This window comes from Rhopalosiphum padi, chromosome 3, assembly GCF_020882245.1.
Source record: "Rhopalosiphum padi isolate XX-2018 chromosome 3, ASM2088224v1, whole genome shotgun sequence".
Taxonomy (NCBI): Eukaryota; Metazoa; Arthropoda; class Insecta; order Hemiptera; family Aphididae; genus Rhopalosiphum; species Rhopalosiphum padi.
Window position 1 is genome coordinate 65,202,172 of NC_083599.1, and position 23,877 is coordinate 65,226,048.

Genomic DNA, 23,877 nt, shown 5'->3' on the forward strand with positions numbered 1-23,877 from the left:
GTATTACGCGAGAAATTAATTTATTTCTCTCGGTTTTTTCTAGCACAATTCTAGCAAATTTACTGCATACAAAATCATCTAAATACACTAAGTGGACAATGTTAAGTAAATAGTTTTAATCCATAAAATATATACATAATATGTAGCTAGGCGTACACGAAATTTAATATAACCAGTCTATATAGATTAAATTGTTCGCAACTCGACAGCCGCTTTAAAGTCAATAACAATTAAAAAAAAAAAATAATAAAAAATACACATAAATACATCAACCGCATTTCGCAGTCACGTCAATCATTTAAATGTAGGTATAATGCAATGGTAGGTACAATGGATAAAACTACGATAAATTTGGCGGAAAAAAATTAACACGGCCGTATTAGACGACTCAGTATAAAAATAAAAATAAATATAATTAGCCCCCGGACGAGGGACAAGTTAGGATTTCGTTTGCTGAACTCATCGGCAACCGTCGGCGGTCGAAGCTTTTCGGTACTCCCGGTACCCTTCGGCGCCGGTGAATATGACGTCCACCCACACTCGGACCGCCTGGCCGGTCGCCGCAGACAGGTAAAACGTCCGCTGGGCTGTCTTTACCACAAACGCGCAACCCTGTCCCTTGATACTGTTCGTGTGGTCGACGTACACTTCCTGAATGTCCTGTTTATATCAACACACACCGGAAACAATAATGTATTATAAAAATATTAATAAAATAGGTGACGCAAATAATAGTAAGAGATACACAACATGTGGTAGAAAACTGTTCGTACACTTTTTCCCATAACATATCATCTAGTGTCTGTACAAAATCGAACAATACTCCGAGAGCACTGCGCGAAAATAAAACCTACTTTTTGGCGATAAAGCTTGAAAAAAGTATATGTTCGTTACCATAATAAAATCATAAAAATTATGGTAAAATTATTCAATATGTTTTAATGTTTTATATAAAGGTACCTATTATATTTACATAATTATTTTTAAAAAAATACGTGAATACATTATACGCAGTAACATCTCGCGGTGAATTGTGCAAACGTTGTCATTAAATGTTTAACCGAATCGAGAATTTATGTTAGAAATTTAACACCCAGCTATTCACTATTGAAAACTGGGTGTAACTCGCGTACGACGCGTACATATTCAATATTATATTGAATACGCATTAAATATTGAGTTTGGTTCGTAAAATGTAATTTTATTTTATTGTTTTTGGCAGGATTTTATTTTATTTTATGTGTATTATAATATTATATCGATGCGAGGAATAAAATAATAGTTGGCTTGAAATTAACAAATATTATATTATTATCGGCAATGCGGTTTTATACTGTCCAATAATGCCTATGCCGGGCTATGCGTGTGTAATCCGACAGAGGCTGACGTGCGTTGGGTTCATATCGATAAATAAACGCGTTAGGTATGTAATAGAGTATGTGTAAGTCACGGTCGCGTCGAGAAAATTCTTCGGAAAAATCACCAAACACACACCTGAAAACGGATCGACGCCCTCGGCGCGATTTTCTTCTCGGTTGCGGCGGCGCCTGCTCGTTGATTGGCGGCGTCCGAGCCGTCGTCGGACCGATGGCGGTAATAGGACAGGGCCCTCGACCGCCTATCGAACACGAACCATCTCTTCAGCCACTTGCGGCCGCTTCGGCGCGCGTTATTGGCACCGGAACCGGAAAGCTTTTTCAAATAGCCACGGCACGACGTGCTGTCGATCCAGAAGTGCCGGTCGACGCCGGTGCTGTTGTCGTCGTCCAGCTGATGTCCCGCAGACTCGATGTGCGCTCGCAAGTCGAACGCCATTTGGTTCTCGGTCGAACCGTTGTCGTCGTACCGGATCGGTAGATATCTAGTCAACGGCCTCTGTAACGGTAACAAAAAAAACGAATTATGGTATTTTCATCATTGCAATATGAGTTGTTGCGTCATCAAGCGTAAGCAGCCGCGTACTTGCGTATGCGGCGCTAACTATTATATACGGACTCAGGCGATACTAACTTTTGTGATGTCCGACGGAGACGTTTTGTTCTTTGGTCGGAGTTTGATCGTGGCCCCTCCGTCGAAGATAGTCGACATAGACATTCGTGAAATAGAGTCATCCGATACCGGTCGGGCACAACCGTCGTCCTGCACAGTAACAGACAACGTTATATTAGAAACATTTTATTACATTGATAATTAAGTCGGCCGCGTAGTGATGGAATATTGCAATAATTTATACACAATATATTTTGTCCGTAATAATAATAAAATACCATAATATATAAACATATTTATATATGAACAGGGCGAGAAGGATATAGTTTCAGTGAGAATTTAGTCTCGCCCACCATCCTCCTCTGAACGGTACAATTAGCTGCAATAGGGGTAAGATCCGCGGCCGACAGATATTTTAACCGGAAGTAACCGACAAAACAATAATTACCTCGCCACCGCTGCTGCCTATACTGCTACAGCACGTCGTCGTCATGCTACCAGTCATCAAGCCGTTGCCGTTGTTTGCCGCCGTGTCTTCCGTCACGGGAGTGGTTGTCGAAAACCATGGTGACCTCGGCGGCTGCAGATCCCACGACAACGACGACGGTGGCCTCGGTGACATGGGAGATTTCATATGCTGGTCCCACGACCATTCCAAAGACTTGGGAGGTTGATGTTCCGCCGCCGACTGCATAGAATGCGCTTCTTTATGAAACTGATGGGGACGGCGGTATTGGTCTGATAAGGTGTTTGTCGGGGCCGTCGTGCTGGTTGCGGTGGCATCCAGCTCTTGCAGTTTCTTGTGACCCTATAATTACAATATTGTCAATATTATTCTACGCAATGCATTAAATAACAATTTGTCTATTAACTACATAATACGAAGAACATTTTATTTGGGTGAGTTAAAATTGTTGGAAGGTAGGAACAAACTTGTTTATTTAACAAAATAATTTGTTTCATATTATTTAAATTGATTTTTTTTTTTTAAATATTTCTATAATAACATCAATAAAGAAATATATACGCTTCATAAGTATTTAACTCAATCTCTACTTGTCAGTCACAGAGAGAGATTTGAGTGTCTCATCTACTCTCTACACAATTGGGAACAAACATTGCTCAACTTTAAATAGTCAAAAGTTAAGACATATTTTCTGTTGTCTAAATGCCGTGTTTTTATTATTTAACATTGAAATAATAATTTCGGAACTAATTTTTTTTTTTTTTTTTTTTGAGAATTTGATTAGGCGGGATTTCGATTTTTAAAAGACTAAATTATTATTATCTTTTATATAGCTTATAATATTTAAAGTCACGTATGCTATAAATACCTGTTGGATGGACAATGTTGCTGTATTTATGTCAGCCCTTAATGCTCGTAACTGGTCATCGCCTACACTTCGGAGCTGATCGAGTTGCGCGCGTAACCACTCGGCGCGAGCCCGTCGAGCACGCCTAACCGCCACGGCAGCGGCCCGATCCCTGTGCAACTCTTCTCTACGGGCTAGCCATCCGGCCTCCTCTTCCAGCAATCCGAACTCTACATCTTCGTACAACTGCAGGACATACACCAGCATTACATAAATATAATATACTATTGTTGAGGGCGAAAATAAAAATCGTCATCGACCTCGACGTTATTTTTATGATTCGTTACAATATAATGACGTATTGTACCTACTATATTCTAATATTATAGTATTTTGTAATATTATTATTATGTCTCACCTTTTGTTCGGCATCCAACAGTTCCGTCTGTTTATCAATGGAAGCACGTATTTCAGTTTTCAGCACGTCGTTGTCCTCGATCGATTCTAACCGTTTCCGTAACCTATGACGATTATTGGTATGTATTATAACAACATATTATCAAAGTAGATTACTATTTATAATTACGAGCATAAAGCGTATATACTATACATATACAACATGTAAACTGTAATAAACGGTGGGTGTAAACTATATAGACACTGTAATTAGATTTTATAAATGGGGTGCTGGGTGGGTAGCGTAATATTGGTAGTGGTATAAACGAGTAACGACAATATTATATCTATAGGTATACGAGATAGTAATTGTGGAACAGCTATTATAAATAGGAGTGGCTCGAGGGATGGATATAAAACCTCAAAACAATTAACTACAAACACAATTATAAAGAACATAATATTTTATTTCTTTATAATCATGACTATATACAAAATACCAAAGCTTGGCAAGTTAACTAGTGCTCGATGAGTCAATAAGTTAATAAAGAAAAATGTAAGTTAATATAGAAAAATCAAAAATGTAAGTTAAATTTAAAGTAAAAAATGTCTTATATTTTATTGTACAAGTTACAAGTTCAATAGAAAAACGGCTAATAATTTAAAGCTTTAATGTTTAAGGTTTTAATATTTATACATTTTCCCAATAACATTCTGAATAATCCTAATTTATCATCTTATTCCATACCTGATGTAAGTTGATTTGTGTTTATTATTATACCATAATAATAAATCTATAAAATGGAGTATAAATATTAACTATACCAATATTTAATCTATGATAATGATTATACTAAAAAATAAGTATAACAAAGGACTCGCAGCAAATTAATAATTGTTATATTTGATTAAAAACATTACTATGTTGTCAACATTTCCCTATCATCTTGCATGATACATCTTTTAAAATGTTATAATTATTTTTCAACGCATATACAATTTACATACAATTTTTTTAAATATAGCTTAAACATTCCATAGAAAAAATTAATTCAATAATTATACGACTTTCTGTATTTCGAAAATCTTTACGCTTAATGGATATAAAATGTAATTGATACATGGTTTGGTTGAAAAACTTTAATAAAACAAATAATTATTATCAGAACAACCATCGTTGTGGAATCGGAAATTCCATCGGAATGGAAAATTAAGTTGTTTTTAATGTTATATATGCAGTTTTGTAAAAAATACTTTTAAAAAAGTATTAAAATACTTTTAAAAAGGTATTAAAATACTTTTATAAAGGTATTAAAATACTTTTAAAATACTTATAAAATAATGTATTTTACAAATACTCACAAGTATATTTGAATACAAATATAATAATTTAATTTTAATTTTTACAAATCTATATATAACTAAACCGTACCTAATGGCTAATACTGTAAATTTAAAAGAATTTACAATACATTCACTGAAGATTCTTAGAAATAATTACATGTTGCCATGTTGGCCCAAAACAGTTAAAATATGTTCTTTTATAGTCTATTTTTTCGAAATTTTTATCTGATCTTTTTTTTTAATATTTAAAATGTTACTATTTATTTTTATAAGAAATTGATAAAACTGATTTATTTATATAATTTAAATACAAGTATTTCAATTTTGTTCAAAATACTTTTAAAATGTAATCAGAATACTTAAAAAATACTTTGAAAAATTGTAATAGGAATACCATATAAAACTACTTCAAAATGTATTTAACTACTAGTATCCAAATACTTATATTCGAATACTTTACAATACTATATATATGTGATCAATTACTGAATTACTAAAAACAGTTTATATACTAATTTTGTTAAGAAATATAATTATTTCGTCATCTAACCATACTCCTATCATATCCTATCTACATTTTTTTTAAACAGTATATTTACAATCCGCATCAAAGTACACCAAGTTAATTAGATAAAAGTGTATACACAAAAATAAAAATATATTATAGTATAAATTAATAAATTATATATATAAGATAAAAGAGCTAGTAAGAAAGGAAGTCTTTGAATCTAGACTTTAGGTACTAACAGAATAATATTATTAATTATTATTTTAGGTTATTTTTTAAAAAAATTTACGGCACCGTAATCATTGTTATTGGATAATATTAATGTTGAAATATTTTAGATTAATGTTTTTAGGTGATATTGTAACTTTAAATGGACATTTATGTTAAGTTGTATTTATGTACCTACGGTTTTTTGATCCCTATTGAAATCTAAAAATAATGCATTTAACATTTTGGTTGGGTATACAATTGTCATCTAACACCACATATTATTGTAAAACGTTATAAATACTATTTATTTGTATCTAATCATTGAATATTGAAAATGGTAAATTTATGAAAGAGGTTGATGTAATAAAATAATTGATCAAATTGGAATATTACATAGATTTTTCTTTGATTAACTATTGGTACATTTTATTACTAACCGATCGACATATTTACGTTTTTCTTTGATACAATATTTTTTGTGACTCGTTTTATTATACTTGTTTAGAGTGTTTAGACCCCCCCCCCGCCTTCCACACAACAATGTTAGTGATTGTCAGTTGTCGGCTATTGCTGGTTCCTAACTACCATCATCACATTTTTATATAAGCTTTCCGTTATGATCGTCTCCTTTGTCATTGCTTCCTGATGGTGAGGGTAAATTCATGTACGTTTAGGGCCTTGAGTATTATAATAACAATAAATTACCCTTGGAGTGTTTGCCGGTGCCCTGCCAACTGCGAGTCAGCTGCCATCCTTTGATCTTGCTGTTTCACAGTACATACGTCCATTTTTTGTCGGCAATCCGCCACGGCGCGATCCAAACCGTCTACAATGTTGTCCGACTGGCGAGTTTCATCGTCAGCAGCATCGAGTTCGGCACGCAACAACGCGGTCTCGATAATTAACTGTAAACACACCGATGCAAATTTTATTAATGCTACGCGAGTTTATGAAAAACTTGTTTATGATCATAAATTTATAATTATGCAAAACTTATACCAATATTTTCTTCAATTAAATTTAATTAATGAGGTAGGTATTTTAGTAGTTAAACAGATGTTTAATAGGACAGGCACTAATGTAAAATCAACAAAATTCTACTAAAAATTATTATATTAAACTACCAATACATATCTTGAATAATTCATGTACGTTCCCAAATTGATTATTGAAATGGTTTACGATTTACACTAATAATAATTAACATTAAAATTAACGATTTAAATGATTCCCGGTTTAATTTGAAACCATATTATTTTTTTTAATAAAATAAATGTAGTCCTTGTATACTATACAAAAACGTCTAAAACTAAAGTTTTTTAAAATTAATTTTGAACAAACAATGTAATAAAATTTAAAAAATGTTGAATAATTTATAAACATGTATTAAAAATTCAAATTAAGGTACGAATAAAACCCATGGCCACTGTTTTATTGAGCGTGCCTATTTACGTGGAAGAAATCATGCTTTTAAACAAAATCTAAGATTACATCATCCAAACTGATTATATGATTTATCAAAATACGAACACAAAACCGGGTTTAAACGAATGAACCGAAACATATTGATTTTTCAATTAAATTTTACATTCGTATTATTTAAAAATCTTTACCTTCACGTCCTCATTTGATAACTGTTGGAAGCAATACATTTTATCATGTGTTTGTTAGAATAAATTTTATTAGGTAAGTATATGAAAAATAGTCAGTTTAAATATTTAAACCAGATTTGTATCGTTATTGCTTTATCTATAATAAAACGTGCAAACTAAATTTATTATAGGTAAGTTAAAAATTGTATTTGTGTGACCTTCCAAATCTATTTTATTTTTCCCGATATATATAAGTATTTAGCGGTTACTTAATATATATATAATAATAATAAAATGTTATAATTATATAATAAATTTGAAAAATAGAAAAATCGTCTTCTTACGTAAAAATAAAGATTGAAGATTATTAGTATTAAACATCCGGATACAGACAGACTTTTCTTAAGTCTTATTGTTCTGAATTTTGGTTTATTCGTTAGAGATAAAATAATTTTAGCCACATCGTTGAAAACAGATGAATGTGTTTTTACATGCGGTAAAGAATATACGCACGCACGCACAAGCATACACACACACATACACAACGATAAATTTACTTATTACACAGTCACCTAGATACTGTCTATAATATTGGACTTCACAAAAACGTTCCACTTGCGATCCCACTCGAGTATTATCCACGAATGCGTCCAATTGAAATTTGAATAACAGGAGTATCATCAAATGACAATATTATATAATTGTAATAGGTATTTAAATTAAAAACAAAGCTTTAATTTCTCAGTACGATGCACTCACCTCCCGATCGACTTCTTCGCGACGCAAGTGCAATTCGACCAGCCTAGATTTGTGCGCGGACAATTCCACCAGCAACTTACGACGTTGCTCAGCTGCTTCAGCCAACCTGTCAGCAGCAGCGAACGAAACCGTCGGAGCTTTTGTCGAGCCACCGTCTTTGGGATCCGCCGCAAACGGCGACGAACGCAGCCACATCGTTGTCGTTTGCCACGAAGGCGGCGGAGACGATTGGAGGAATGTCGACTGCAGCTGCATCGGCCGGTCTGGCGATTTCGATGAGAGGTTATCTGCAGTAGTCGGTGACGTTTTGAAACCGGCGTCGGTGCTGTCTTGGCCGTTGTGCTGACTCTGACCGATTTGGTCCTTAACACTGTATAAATCATAATAATATTAAAAAACAGATGGATCGTAATAATCACACTATCATATCCAGAAGCTAAGTTATTAAGTACACAAAAAAAATAAAAAAATAATTATGAGATAAAAAAAGTAAAAAATAAGACCGTATACGCGTGCCTTGGCATATGTATTTAATTATGATAATAATATATATATATATATATCGAAGAAAAACAGGCCATATGTTTAATGTAAAGATAACACCTCCGGATAACGCTTTCCGGTGGGCAAACACTATAAACGATGTCGATCATTTTCTTTTTAAATCACGTGTATTCCGCTTGCACACGTTGTCTATCAATTCTAATTTTAAAATAGTCTCTTCTCGTTATATGGTTCTGACGATGCCACGAACATATCGTATTCATATATATAAATTGTATAGTCGCTGTTCTGTTATCGCCCCGTCGCGGCCGACGAATAATATTCTCGGACTTCTAGAAATTGTACGCAATGCTATTCAATAGCTAGAAAGGTTATCATTATAACCAAGTTAACCATACATAAGTACAACTTTGTGGATTCTATCTCTGAAACTCACTTTCAAACTCCGGAGAGACTGTGGGATGTTTCAAAATGGGTGGAACAAACAATATGTTGCAGTACTGTTCAAAATTTCCCTAAGTCCTATTAGGTAGAGTTCGTGTGGCGGCCAAATTCTAGTGAAAAGGATCCTTTTGAATACATTTTATCGGATATTTCGGAAGTCTTGACTCCGTCGTGAACTCGTAATACCATATTTTATAGTTTATTTACCGTAATCTTAAATTAGTTAAATTGAATAAACATTTTTTTTTATAATTTTTAATAATTAGTTAAAAATAAATATATTATATGTATGATTTTAATAACGATATTACGACGGTTCGACAACAGACCAGTAATAAATTATATAATATAGGAACAAACACATGTGTGATGTATTCAATTCGTCGTAAATGGCATACGAGGTCGGCGCACCGATAAAATTCAAGTATCCAAGTAGAAAACTAGTGTAGCCTGGATGGCTAACTCATTATTATTCATTTATCGTTATCATTCACTAGACACAATAATAGTTGTAGTATATATTATATCACGTTTACAAAACACTTGTTGTTCAGATTAAACTTTTGCCAGAATTGTGGCAACAGCTGATCTTAATACGACCATGAAAACTTGTGGTAAAAAATATCGTTCAATCGTGTTATAATATATTATATAGTTTCTTGCTTACGACGATATATTTTCATTGCAGATGCCATTGTTGGGCGTCGCTCTAATAAAATACATCGTTTTAAAAAAAAATATTATTACAGTTGTTCCCGCAGTTATACACCGATATATTATTGTAATAGTTTTCGTGTATTTGTTGTTACTTATGCAACAGGCGTTCCATGTACGGTTATCCGTGTGCTCATTATTATTAGTTCAACGTTCATATAAATATTAAATAATATACATAATAAAACATGTTGACTTGACAAGAAATACCCGTATGACACTATGCCGTGTGTTTTGTGTACATTATACTTTAAACAATAAAAAGAAATTATATCACACCAAAAACACTATAATATGTGTAAAACAAAAATCTAAATAAAAATTATCATTTAGCTATACACGAAAACACATTAAAGTTGTGACATAATTTAAAAAGTAAAAGCTGAATGTAATACAAAATAATTGTTTGTTAATTGTTACACTCGTCTATATATGATAAAAATAGCATTTAGAAATGGAAATTTTGGTTAACGATAATTCAAGTTTTTAATTTTTATTTAATATACAAAATTATTTTTTTATTTGATACTTGGCGAAGGACGTAAATAATTTTTCAATATCAACAATACTTATATAATAATCCCAACACAGTAAATATAATATACTACCCGGTATAAATAATATATTAAGATAAAGCAGTTCATTAAGTTACGTAAGCCATAATGTATTGCAATGATTATTCGATTGCACTCAGTCAAGTAAATTATTAAATGAAGTCAATAAATTATTTTATTTTAGCAAATCAGATTATGTACATTTAAAAATATCTATATATTATTAAAGTATACTTTATCTGTTAAATAAGTGTAATCAATTTAATAATGTTATCTAAATAACGATCAATTACATTTCGTCATTTAAATGGATGTAATTTAAACACTAAAAATGATTGTAATTATTAACTTTGAAAAGTTATAACATCACTTGTTATAAGTTATAATTAATTGACAGGTTAATTAATTTAAAAAAAGTTGTTTTTTTTTTACGCAAGGAGAGTTCATAGTGCGTATTATTAATGCGGGTGTGAACGATGTATAGTGATTAGTAAGTTGCTTTACATTATATTAAAGGGCACCACAAGTCATAAGAAACGCTTATTATCTCCTCCCTCGTTATTCTTTAGCTGGTTACAAAATATACGAAACTAATCCGAGAGACTTATTTAAGAAAAGAAAATATACAAGGGTAACAATGTTAAATATACCTGTAAAATATCTATATTGACTATATTATAATACCTAACAATTACAATATTCACAATAACACATTTATAGTAACGTTATTTAGAAATTTGAAGTTTTCATTTTGGTTATCATAACATTATTTACAGACTAAGGTTTTCATTTACTTTATAATTACTTTGAGCCTCTCTAGCTCTTTACATCTTCTTTCAGCGTTAAGTAGTGAATACTGATTATTATTGTTTTCCACGCGCAAACGACTTATATTATTGGCCATTGCCGTGTAAACAGATAACCAAACGTTGGTTGGTCGTATACGAAAAACTCATAAGGGACGCTATTACCGCATAAATTCAAAAGATGTAAAGCATAAAATTGCCACACAATTAAAATAGGTACATACTACATATACGTTATTTATATATATGTACCAAGCGTACACATATAAATTAATTAATTTTAAAAAGATTACGAAATTAAATGAATTTATGCAGTATCGTGTCATTTTTGTAAGGGATATATGGGTGTCGTGTTTGTGCGATAATGAAAAGCGACGTTTAGATTTGCGTTTGATCACGGAAGAGTGGCTTACATCCTTAAACATAATTCACTATTTATAAATTTGATAAAAAAAAATTACCCGTTGTAGTATAATTCTTCAATGGCCGTCGTACAAGATGGGACAAGCGTTCTTATTCTGGTCCTTGGACTTCCGCATATTGCGGTTGACGGTGGCTGATTATCGTTTTCTAAAAATACTGAATCACTGTCTCCGCCAACTGCGCGCAATGACAACGGTGACATCGTAGGGGGAGACGGTGAGGTAACGGACGACCAGGTCGTCGATGACGGGGACAGTGGCGACGTCATCGGCGACAATGGCGACGTTGGCGAAGACGTCTCTGTGGCGGACTTCTTGCTATCCCGCGGGAGAGAACCATTTGTTTTGATCCTAAAATCGGAATAAAAAATAAAAATATAGTAAAGGAGATACATTTAAGGGTAACAATTTAGTATACACACACATATAATTATAGGTAATTATTAAATAGCGCAGGAGTTGACCACTTTTTTTTTATATCAAGCACTAAAAACCGTAAGTATATTTTTAATAAAAATTACAAAAAAATTAAAGTATATATATACGCTGAAGGTGATTATTTATAATTTATTTTTTTTTACAGCAAATATTTGTTCTAAAAACTACAGTTTACTGTTTAGTATAACTACACTAAACGCTGCATAATGTACACTATACACTGTATAGTATATACGGTATATAAGCGCAAAGAAAATGATTTTAGAAATACTGGTTTCACTTCATCATCAACAAAGATAACGAGCATAATATAATGTTCTAGTTCTAGTCATGCGCTATATATTTATTTGTAAATAAATTATAAATTAACTATACTTTGGCCATGCAAAATTATTTTGCGAGGTCGACCTATGTATGAACAACGATACGTTCATTCGGGCTTATAGAGATTATTATAATAGATGCAATATCTGCGAGTACTGATTAAGCTTATTAATACATCAGCTTAAAGGACAGTTAAGTTACTTAAGTTTACTAACATTACAATAGGAAATCGGATCGATAAATTGAAAATATTTTTAAAATGTATGTGAAATCTTAATGATGCACGTAAAACGAATATCGATTTATATAAGAATATAGTAGGTATAGAATTATAGACTATACTATAAGTACACCTATACACATAGTATACTAAACTACTACATTCAAAATAATAAAGTAAAACCAAATAATGTTTACAAATAAAAACTACAACTTTAATTAAACCAAAAAATGAAAAAGAAAATACTAACATACGACCATTTGAGGAAAAAACATTTAATTAAAAAACTCGAAGATAATTTAAAATTACCCAAAATTTGATAACAAACGCAGTTTTACTTTTATTTTTGAGCAATCCATATTTTTCTATTAGTTCAAAAATAAGTAAAAAATGTCTTCTATAGAAATCTATACAAGAATATCACGTAGTAGCGAGACCAAAATAAATATAAACAGTAACTATCAGTAATATCGTATATCAATTATCATGTTTTACATGTTAAACCTATAAACGCGATAACCTATATCATTAATATGAGTTAATTTGATCTCATAAATCGTATCAATAATGCACATTATCATAATGCTAAATGCTAATCAACTCCCGAATTCAATTAGACTAATGGACTAATATAGGCGTGTGGGCGGAGTAGCATGCATGAAACATATGTCACTGTATATATTCATCGATCCAAGAAAGGGTAATTTGTAATCATTTCTTAAAGACCAGCTATTTTCGAAAAAAAAAACTCAATATTTATAAATTTTAAATATCGTTTTCAAAAATTGTTTTGTTTGGTTAAATACAATATAAACAAGTATACTTAATATTAAAAATGCTAGAAAAAAAATGGTTTTTTTTTTAAGTTAAACAAGTTTCATATTTTATAGTTTTATAGTGACGATTATAACGTTGTGATTTTATTACTGCACTTTTGTTTTTTTTTTTTTTGTTGGGGGAAAATAACCGAATATTTTCTCTTACACGCGTGACAACGAAATAAGCGCACGCTTATGCACAGCACGAATTATTGCATAATATAAAAATCAGTGTATGTGGCAAATGTATCTTACCGGTTTTGTTGCGGTGGCGTAGTCGTCGACGGCGCACCAGTGCCTGGCGACGTGTTTCCGGAACTTTCGGACTGCGGCTGCTGCTGGCTTTTGTTCCGCTCTTCGTAATCCACGCACGCCTGCAATACTTCGTCCAACTGCTGTTGTAGACACTCGGCGGTGTCCCGTTGCTTGATATTTTCCTTGTCGTCGTCCCGCCCTTCTGTCGAATCGCCGGACTTGTAGTTGTGCCGCTGGTAGTAATACTATATAATATATTTATATTATAATATTATACATGTACAAATAAATAATAATTACAAACAAAATAAAATATGTACAAGAACAGATATTAAAATATATATAAACGTTTTTTGTTTTAATTTAAACTTTACGTTGTTATATTAAATTTACTATTTATATAATATTAATCACACTTATCACTTTATGAATACATCTAAATTACAGAAGCTCAGTGATTATATAATGATATTAGTATACCACTGTATATATGTGCAGATTATCGGCTTATAAATCCATATTGAATGGAATTTGACGCGAAAAAAATGATTGTATAGTTCTTGGCGAATGACAAACGTTGATGGCCGACAAAATGTCAAAACAACATGAGTACGCAGAGAAAAATAACAACTGGTGCAGATCAGTGTGTTTAAAATTTAAGTATAAAAAGCGAAGGGCTGTTGAATCGATTTAGTTGTCGTCGGGAAAGATCAAATATAACTAATAATGAAACCATTTTCACATTGATATTTTACATATTTTACGCATTGATTTTAAACATATAGTAAGTGCCGATTAGTGTATTATTGTATCAATGAAATAATTAAGATGTAAATTATGTAGGTATTATATGATTAGTTGATATAGGTATGAATGGTATGATAGATTCGATATACGTACGAGTATTATATGATTTATTGCAGTTTGTATGATAGGTCAGTTATTTATTCTGCACTATGTTGCCGATTATAAGTATAAGTATATATATATTTAAATCTTATTTTAACATCAACACAATTTTAATAGCATATAGGTACGTAATAATTAGATAGGTACTAACTTAATTGAAATAATCAAGTTATAATTAAATTATAAAAAAGTCAACTTATAGCAACGATTTAATTAAATTCAGATTTAAATTTATAAACTCCAATCGTAATGCAAATTTTAAAAAGTGTTTCTTAACTTAAGTATTGTTGTTGCTTCATATTTAATATATGGTTAGAAGTAAATCTTAGAAGCTTTAAATCTGTATTGTATATTTATTTTTTGTTTATTTTAACTAAATAGACTATACCTAGCAAATTTTATCTTGATTTACATTTTTAGGCTTAATATATTTAAAGATTTGTAAATCTTAGTAAAATTTTTTATTATTTTGATTCGAAGCTGACAAAATTATAACAATAATATAATTTCCGTTGTATAATTTTGGGGTAGTAAAGATTTTCAAACCATCTATATCCTCTTTGCCACCCCAAAAATATCCCTTCTCATTTGTTACTCATAATATAAAATAACGCACCCGCCAATTTACCATTTATACTAAGGGTAAGAATGAAGTCAATGAGGTGGATAACAATAAATTAAAATAATAATTATATTATGCTAAAAGTTATATTCATAAAAGTTATATAGTTATAGTTATATCACGAAACTTTGAATTAAATACTAATAAGATTGATATGATATCTTATTAACTTTAAAGAAAAATCAAAACGGTAGAAATTTAGACATACTTTAAGATTTGCAAAGATATAAGTATAATATTTAGCTTTAGCGTTTATTTTAGTTTATAAACTATAATATATTTACTACTAGTGATTATCAATCTTACTTTGACTATACGAGGCACGTTACTAAATAGCTAAGAATTTTCCTCGAGCATGCAACGAACGAATATTTTTAAAAAGAGACACCCGTGACTCACAAAACCCCTTTTCACGCCACCATTTATATATCAACAGAGCAACCCCATTATCGTTATCGACAAAATAGTCTGAGTCAATTGTTACGCACGCGGAACGTGTGTCCCTCCTATATAATATAATATATTATATAAAACGAATTCTAATTAAACTATGACAACTAATTCGACGACCAAAAAAAAAGTCTATTACAATACGTATATAATTATGCAGTCGAAAACGGGCAGAGATTAAACTACACACAGTTATCTATATTATTATATCGTATTATCGTCTGTTGTGCCGTGTCCTGCGAAAATTGAGCTCGACCCTGCTCTAGAAACTTTCCGGTAGATAATGGTTAGTGAACGATATACCGCGGTTGCCATAATCACGACCAATCAACAGATTATAAACGATAAAAGCCGCGAGGCACAACAATAGCTACGTCGTAGCTATAACATCATATTATTATATTATACGAAAATTAATAATATATACGAACAGCACTTACTTTTGAACTGTTGGCGTAGTGATCTTTGTGGTCCTGGTCGCCGGTGGCGTACGCGACGTTTTGCACGTTGGCCAGCGGTACGGTCGCGGTGGCGTTCGTCGACGGCGGCGGCGGTGACTTGGAGCCGCGGTGGTGATGGCGGTGGTGGTGATGCACCGGGAAACTGATGACGGGATTCCGGTCGTAGTACGGGCTGGGCAGTTGCAACGGTGACGACGGCGGCGGGGTGGTGACCGCTTGGTCCTGCGGACGGCCGGGACGAGCGGCCGCGACGGCGGCGGTGGCGTCGTCGGCTTCGGTCGGCGAACCGGTGTGGTCGGAGGGTGCGTCCGACGGTCCGGCGCCGGCGACCGGCGGACCCCGGCGGCGGTGCGGGTGATCGTACCGGCCGGCCGTGTCGCCGGTGACGGCAGTCGACCACGGTAACGTGCCGCCGGGCGGTGACGTCTCGGCCACCGGCATCGGTTGGTCCAACAGGGCCTCGAACCCGGTGCGGTCGTGACGCCGCTGTGGTTGCTGCAGCTGCAGCTGCAATTGCATCTGTTGCTTTTTGACGTTCATCGAGACGGCGGCGTGACTCTCTGCGTCTCGATATTATAATTTATACCTATACGGATTAAACGACGATCGTTTTATGTTATAAAATAATAGTAATGATAATAATAATATGCTTATAGTTATATACACAATTGTTCATGCACCGCGATGACCACACATGATGCATTATGCGACGACGATCATATCATATTAAAGAAGACCGTTTAAACCGCATAATGTAATATTGTCATTATATGTATTAACAATATAATAATCGTAATAAAACGAAGCGCACGCGCACGCGTACAAAGAAAGGATATTTAATATTACGCGTGCGCGTCGGCAGTATAATATAATATACCTAAACCTAATATACACATTAACAATAATTACGTGTAAATAATATATACAACGACCGCGGAGTATGCTGGTTTATGCGCTGCAGACTTGTAGCACTCGTGTTTTATAAATTAAAAAACAAATGATACGACGACAATATTATTATATACCGTATATCGTATTATAATATAATATTATTATGTAGGACATTAGGATTGCTCGAGTACCGCTTGTGCGTTGACGGCAATATAATGATAATAAAATAGTGTTTCGTACTAATCGTCGTCGGGTTTAATTACAACAACGACAGTTGTAAATTGTAATACAACGAGCCCGATATATAAACGATAAATTATAATTAATTCACCGGCAACGCCCCGCCCGTCATCTTCGTGTATTATAATAATATACGCATAATTAAGCGACGCGCTGAATAAGAGATAACAATTATTATTATTTTATTGACGACGGCACGGCGGTACGTTTGACGACGGCTGCAACGAACGTTATTTTTTTATTAATTTTTTTTTATTTGTATAATAGTATAATCGATTGGCGAAGACGCGGCATGTTTGCTAAATAATGTTTTATGTCTGCATCACGACGCTGCCACCACTTGAGAAATATTTTATTATACATTAAACATAATATAATTTTATTACAAGTACACATGGTTTTGTAGAGTCTTCAAATGTTTTTGAAATATTATTTAGTAAATGAAAAAAATCTCGGAAAACAATTTGAAACTATATAGGCGAGTGTATCCTGCAGCGATAAGTATTATAATCTTATTCACGGGGACATGCATTTCGCTTTTATAAATATATACCTAACCTTTTCTAATGGAACGTATCTCATTTTCTATTGGTGGAAAATCTGTTATGAAATAGCTAATGTCTTTTGTAACTGGTGAGTTGTAATTTATAGCGTATAGAAATAAAAAATAAAAAATTATCATACATAGGTACCTCTACATGGTTAATAGTAAGTAAGACTGTAATTTGCATAACGTAATAGGCGTAATAATAATTTACAATATTATATTACACATACCTAGTTAGAAATTTAGAATATTTTACATTTTAAGGTTAAACTGCTTACGTTTATTTCATAAAAAAATTAATTACATAATGCTTTTATAAGTTATTACTTATTAGTTATTATAGTTTATTGCTCACTTAAGTAACTACAACGAAAAACTAGAAATACAAATATATTATATTGTAATAGTACCATAATATTATAGTAATTTTGTACATTATTGTAATGCTTAATGATGGATACGATTTTTACATTTTAAATATTCATGAACATTTATGTAATTAAATCTCTAATTTTATAAGTGTATGTCTATTCAGCATTTGCTACAACAGTATACACGCACGTCATACACAGTCAGTATCTTTACGATTGGTCTAAAGTAACGATGGCAAAGTAAACTACAGTATATACTATATAATTATAACACGAATAACAACGCAAACAACGACGCACACATAATTAATGTGGTTAAACGACGTTAGAGAAATAACAGCAATTTTTTTGTAAACGAGACACAATTAGTATACCTCCCACAGTTCTACACGCGCCTTATACATTTTATACATACGTACTATATATGTCTATAAATCTATATAACTAAAAACTGCTGTAGTGATGTATATATAGAATGCTGCGTACAAAATTGATAAATTAATTATTTAGCCGCCCTCGCCGGTGCTGTGATCATGATTAATTGAAAACCGCGTCGTATGGGTTAGGTGTATACACACCGGTAGTCAGACACACGTCATGTAGCTTAATGTTGCTGAAGACCACCCGTGTCTGATGGTCCCCGGAAAAGGAAACGGTTTGGCTAATGGCTACAATACCCTACAATTTACAAACCAAGTATATATTATACAAGTACTTATATTTAAGCCTGCAGCGAGTATGGGATTAAATAAAAATTTCATTGAAAAATATTTTTCAAGACATAATTAGGTATTATTCCCCGTATTCTATGTTTATATTTTGTACAATATATAGCCAAATATAGATCGCGTTCTTATTTTTTTTCCTAAAAAGTTACCGGCTGAATTAGCGTAGTCGGTATATCGGGGTTTTCATTACGTATAATACATTATAATAAGTCGAAAAGAAATATTTATTTCAATTCGCGTAATATTTTACCAAAGCAACGAGTGCTAAACATTCGAATAATTATAATTGGCTCGTGCTTAATACTTAATACCGACATAGTTACCGATGTAATGGTATTTACATATGTTCGCATATTATCTGTATGTTAATAATATACATGATTCTCATACATTATACATATTATATTATAGTATACGAATTTACGATTTATCACGTTGTTGTATTACGTTACAAGAATTTCAACATCTAGTTATTTTCAAAATGTCTTTTATCCGGCGGTGTATTATAATATGTGTATATATTTCTGCGCAGGACATGTTACATTTGCCACGGATAGAATTTATAACCCAGAATATAATATAATAAAGGACGGACGGACAAATACGTACGGAATTTACACATTTACTTATCAATCGTGGACGGAATTTACATCACATCCCCGCAGCGTATTTTTATACACTTTATCCGATGAACACAATCTATTACACACTACCTATCTACGATGTTTCAATAACGAAATGTCGATTTTTTAATCCGATTGCGTTGTGCGCTATACAAATATTGTTCCCGCGAGACTACACATTTTCTGGTATACGAATAATTGTTCGCGTGGGAACTCGTCCGCTCGCTTGCATTCATTCCGAGAATATTTCGATTTTCAAAAAACCGTTTGGGAACCCGACCATAAACGCGGTAATATTATATACGCGTGTAAAGCCTCATGGGCATTCCAGTCCGGCCGACCCACCTCCGCGTGTTTCGTTTTCGGGTCGTGTAGATTCTTTTTTTTTTTTTACTATTTTATATTATTTGTTATTTATTTTTGGGTTATTCTACAGGGGACGACGGTTTTAACGATGATGCGGTTCCCGGCCCGCAAACATAATACAATTTAAGCTACCACCGGAAACCCAACCTTGTCCGCGGCGCACATGCGTTGTAATAACACGATATAAACGTCACTCGTGTCCGTCGCCTATGGGCGCGAAAACAGTATTGGCCGTTTGTATATTACCGCGATACGTACGTATAATAATAATAATAATAATAATCGTGTCGGTCGTCCGATTTGTGCTAACCGGTTCGTTTTGCCACCCCCGCGTTTCTCAATCGTCCGTCCCACGTGCGGGCTCGGTTTATAAAACAAACAAAATCGTGGGAAACGTCGAAGGAGCTGCGATACGGGAGCAGCCGCTAAACGCGGACGACTAATCGTATCAGAAACGACCGACGGATCCGCGGATCGCGAGTCAGCGCGAAAACCGCAACGTCGGCCGTAAAAATTGCTGCAGCAATACCATACACGCGTATAATAACCGAGGTAATAACGATCGATTGTTTATTTCGAATGATAAACATTATGACGTGCATTATATAATGACGATGTTGTCGTTATTCGTATTGACATGGCCGCGAGACGGTTTTTTTTTTTTAATTTTCAAATGTCGGCAGCTCGTGGCATCATTGTACGACATTGCGCGATATTGTTTTAGGTGCCCCGTGATAAATGCGAGAAAAAAACTGAACGGCTACAAACAATAACACCACAGTCCGATCTGATATTATGATGTGATAAATAACATGAATTTACGGTATTTTTTGTTTACGCTGTTTCGTGGTTGACCGCCGCCCGCCCGTACCCGTCGTGATGTTATTATAACAATATTATATAATAATGTGTCACGAGTGTAAAAATTCACGTTTTTTTAATGATTTTTTTTCCAGTTAAAAACAATATACCTATAAATATAATAATAGTATAATATGCAAAAATTGTGCGCGCGAGATTTAAAACACGCCAAGTGTAAGTACCACTGCACATAGTAAACACAATTTTAGTACCGTTTACGTATATAGGGTATTATACTCTACTCTTACAATAATCATCATAATACATAATATATGTAATGTTATGATATCGTAGCGCACGCACTAAAATAACGCAGGCCCCGTCATCACCGCTTACGACCTAAATAAATCGTGTTAAAAATATACTTGCGTTACCGTAACAACTAGTTTTTACTAAATTTTTTTTTTCGTCTTAGTCCGGCGCCGGACGCGCAATAAATAACGTTACGATCATATACGTATTATGTGCGCCTCCGATGTTAAATACCGGGCCGCAGCGAATGATCGTGACAGTAATAATTAGTGCGGCTAATAATATTAATCTAATAGATCATATTATATTATACACCTATAATAGTGATACACAAATCCAATTATTATGGATGCCGAAAGAGCCGCGGCGGCTGTAGTAGGATACCAGTATAATAATATATATAATTTAAGTTCCGGATCGCGTTATGAAAATATTATATTTTTAGTGTCTGTCGGCGAGGGCCAAAAGGGGGGAGCGCTCCGATCGTTCGTGTGTCGAATCGTTTTAACGATCAGCTCTCATTGCTCTCGATGTGAAATTATATTATAATATACAAGTCGATTTTTAGACACGTTAACGCGTCGCGCATACCTATAATATTATATTATTTATTACACCCTTATGTACCTATATGATATTTTCTAAAATTCACAAATACAAAACGTCTCATCTCGTTTTTGTAAATATAATAAAACAATAATAATATGTATTGCGTATTATTATCGTGTGTACGGTAATCATTACTTACGGTGAAAACTATTACAGCAACAATACGTTGTTGCGATTTATGCGACTAACGCGTGCGCGGTCCAGGAAGCTCAACAGCTAGAGATGCTCGCGATCTCCGTTTATCGACGACGAGTCCAACACAACGATATATTATTAATATCGAATTATAAATTATTATTTTCACTGTGACGGCGAGTCGTCGTGCGGATGATGCTGTCTCGTCGGTCAGTTGGACGCATGACTCGGCGACGACGGCGGCGGTGATTTGAACGCGCGGACAGCAACGGAAAAGCCGGGAGAATCGGCGCGACGCGGGCGGCGTGCGAGTGATGACAGACGCAATGCACCGACGCCGCTGCTGGTTGCACACTGCTGTTGCGCGCGGTCTCGGCCGGTCGGCGGCGCAGCAACAAAACACCGCCGCCGACAAATATGCCTCGTGAAACGCCTCTACGCGCGTGCGCGCTGCCGCCGCCGCGGTAATAATAATATTTTCGTACCGCCGGTGAGGCAGCAACAGCGGCAGCAGCTGCCGCCGCGGCAGCCGGTCCCACGCGGCGGCGGCCCAACGGACGACGGACGGACGTCGACCGACGACGAGACGCGACGCTGGCGCTCCTCCGCGGGTATAAAAATAATAATAATAATAACGAAGACGATCGCGGTCGGCGTCTACATTATTGTTGTTATTATTATTGTTGTGTATAGGTAGTGCGTGCGTATGTTTGCGTGTGCGTGTGGTATGCGTGCGTGTGCGTGAGGTATGCGTTCGAGCAGTGCGTGTGCGTGCGTGTGGTTGCGTCCGTCACCGCTTTGTGTGCAGCACCGGCGGCGGCAGCTGCACCGGCAGGCTGCGGAGATCACAGCGACGTACGGTGCAATGCCGCCGACGGTACCCGTCCAAGAGAGAGATACAGCGAGTGAGCGAGTGAGCGAGAGAGGCATTTTTTGTCATCGCCGTGTGATAATATTATTATTGTCGTCGTCGTACAACGGTCGCACGGCAGACGATCTTCACGAGCGATTGCGAGCAATTATATTGGCACTACGCGTGGCGCAGCAACACGTCCGCGGTCAGACGGTTTCCTCTTGAGCAAAATATGTAATATTATTACTTATTAGGTACATTTTCGTTATTTCGTTGTCGTCTACGACGGGACCTATATATTATACGCGATCTTAATACATTCATCAGCTCACGGCGGCGGCAACGTTATAATATACTGCAAAATATATTGCACAACACTATAAGTCTATAAACATTAATATATTATTGCACATATCTACCTGTAATTATATGCTTATTAATTATAGGTGTACGACTGGTACGAGCCATAAGGAGATAGATGTTATGTATAAATCATAGATGCATAGGTAATAATATAATATCGTTATAGGTATATATAATATTATATTTTATCGAGAAAAAAATTGTGTAACTAATTTTGGAAATATATATATAGATAGATATATGGATGACAATATAACTACCACGGCCTACAAATTGAAAGAAAATAGATTTTTTTCACCGTGCAAATCAAACGAAAAGAAAATAATCTATATATTATTACAATTACGCGTTATTGAAATTTAATTTTTTTGTTTTCGAAACGAATTGACCGAGATTACATCATCGATGATCACGAAACAGAAATGGTAACGACGAAACGATTTGCGTTTGCTGAATAAATAATATGGTACCTACCTAACGATAAATAAATAATGTTTTTTTTACTGTTTATTTATAGTCTCATTGTACACGTTGGTATTTGTATTGTTAATTAATTCTGTTTATTTTTTATCATTCCGAGATTGGAACCGGCGTAAATAAAAATAATATATTCATCAATACGCCCTATAATAAAAAAAATGTTTTTTCAATTGAAAATTCAAAGAACCTATACTTAAGAAACACATTTTCATGCGTGACCAGTGTAAAATCTTTTACTATATTATAGTATTTATAGCTGTTATTATACTGTTTAAATGTTTGTAAATGTATAATATATTCGTAATCAAAAACAGATTACCCACTTAACTCTCTCGTCTCTATAGTCTCTACTCTAAGTATTGAATATTTAAATATATACCAATTTACCATAAAATAATATTATGTATAATGTATATATTATATGTTTATATATTTAAATAAGTCCAAATTTAAACATTAAGTAAAACCTATATAACATTAAATCAACAAATTTCCTATAAAGTTTC

At 33.9% G+C, this 23,877-nt stretch overlaps 1 protein-coding gene across 1 annotated transcript; it reads right to left on the reverse strand.

The window, feature by feature from the left end:
- Positions 1–101: 101 nt before the first annotated feature.
- Positions 102–22,044, reverse strand: LOC132924115 (uncharacterized). The gene is made up of 12 exons (XM_060988218.1): positions 21,680–22,044; positions 16,032–16,638; positions 13,611–13,855; positions 11,595–11,906; positions 8,112–8,481; positions 6,466–6,665; positions 3,721–3,823; positions 3,324–3,548; positions 2,438–2,797; positions 2,011–2,139; positions 1,495–1,875; positions 102–660 (listed from the first exon to the last, which is right to left on the reverse strand). The coding sequence occupies exons 2-12, from the start codon at positions 16,590–16,592 to the stop codon at positions 460–462; spliced, it is 3,087 nt and encodes a 1,028-aa protein (XP_060844201.1). The 5' UTR covers positions 16,593–16,638; positions 21,680–22,044; the 3' UTR covers positions 102–459.
- Positions 22,045–23,877: the final 1,833 nt, after the last annotated feature.

Coding starts and splice junctions, on each gene's coding strand:
- LOC132924115 (XM_060988218.1), bottom strand. CDS start 16,592: ATGAACGTCAAAAAGCAACAGATGCAATTGCAGCTGCAGCTGCAGCAA. Junction 3,824..6,465: donor CACCGGCAAACACTCCAAGG/GTAATTTATTGT, acceptor TAATCGTCATAG/GTTACGGAAACGGTTAGAAT. Junction 1,876..2,010: donor CTCCGTCGGACATCACAAAA/GTTAGTATCGCC, acceptor TTACCGTTACAG/AGGCCGTTGACTAGATATCT.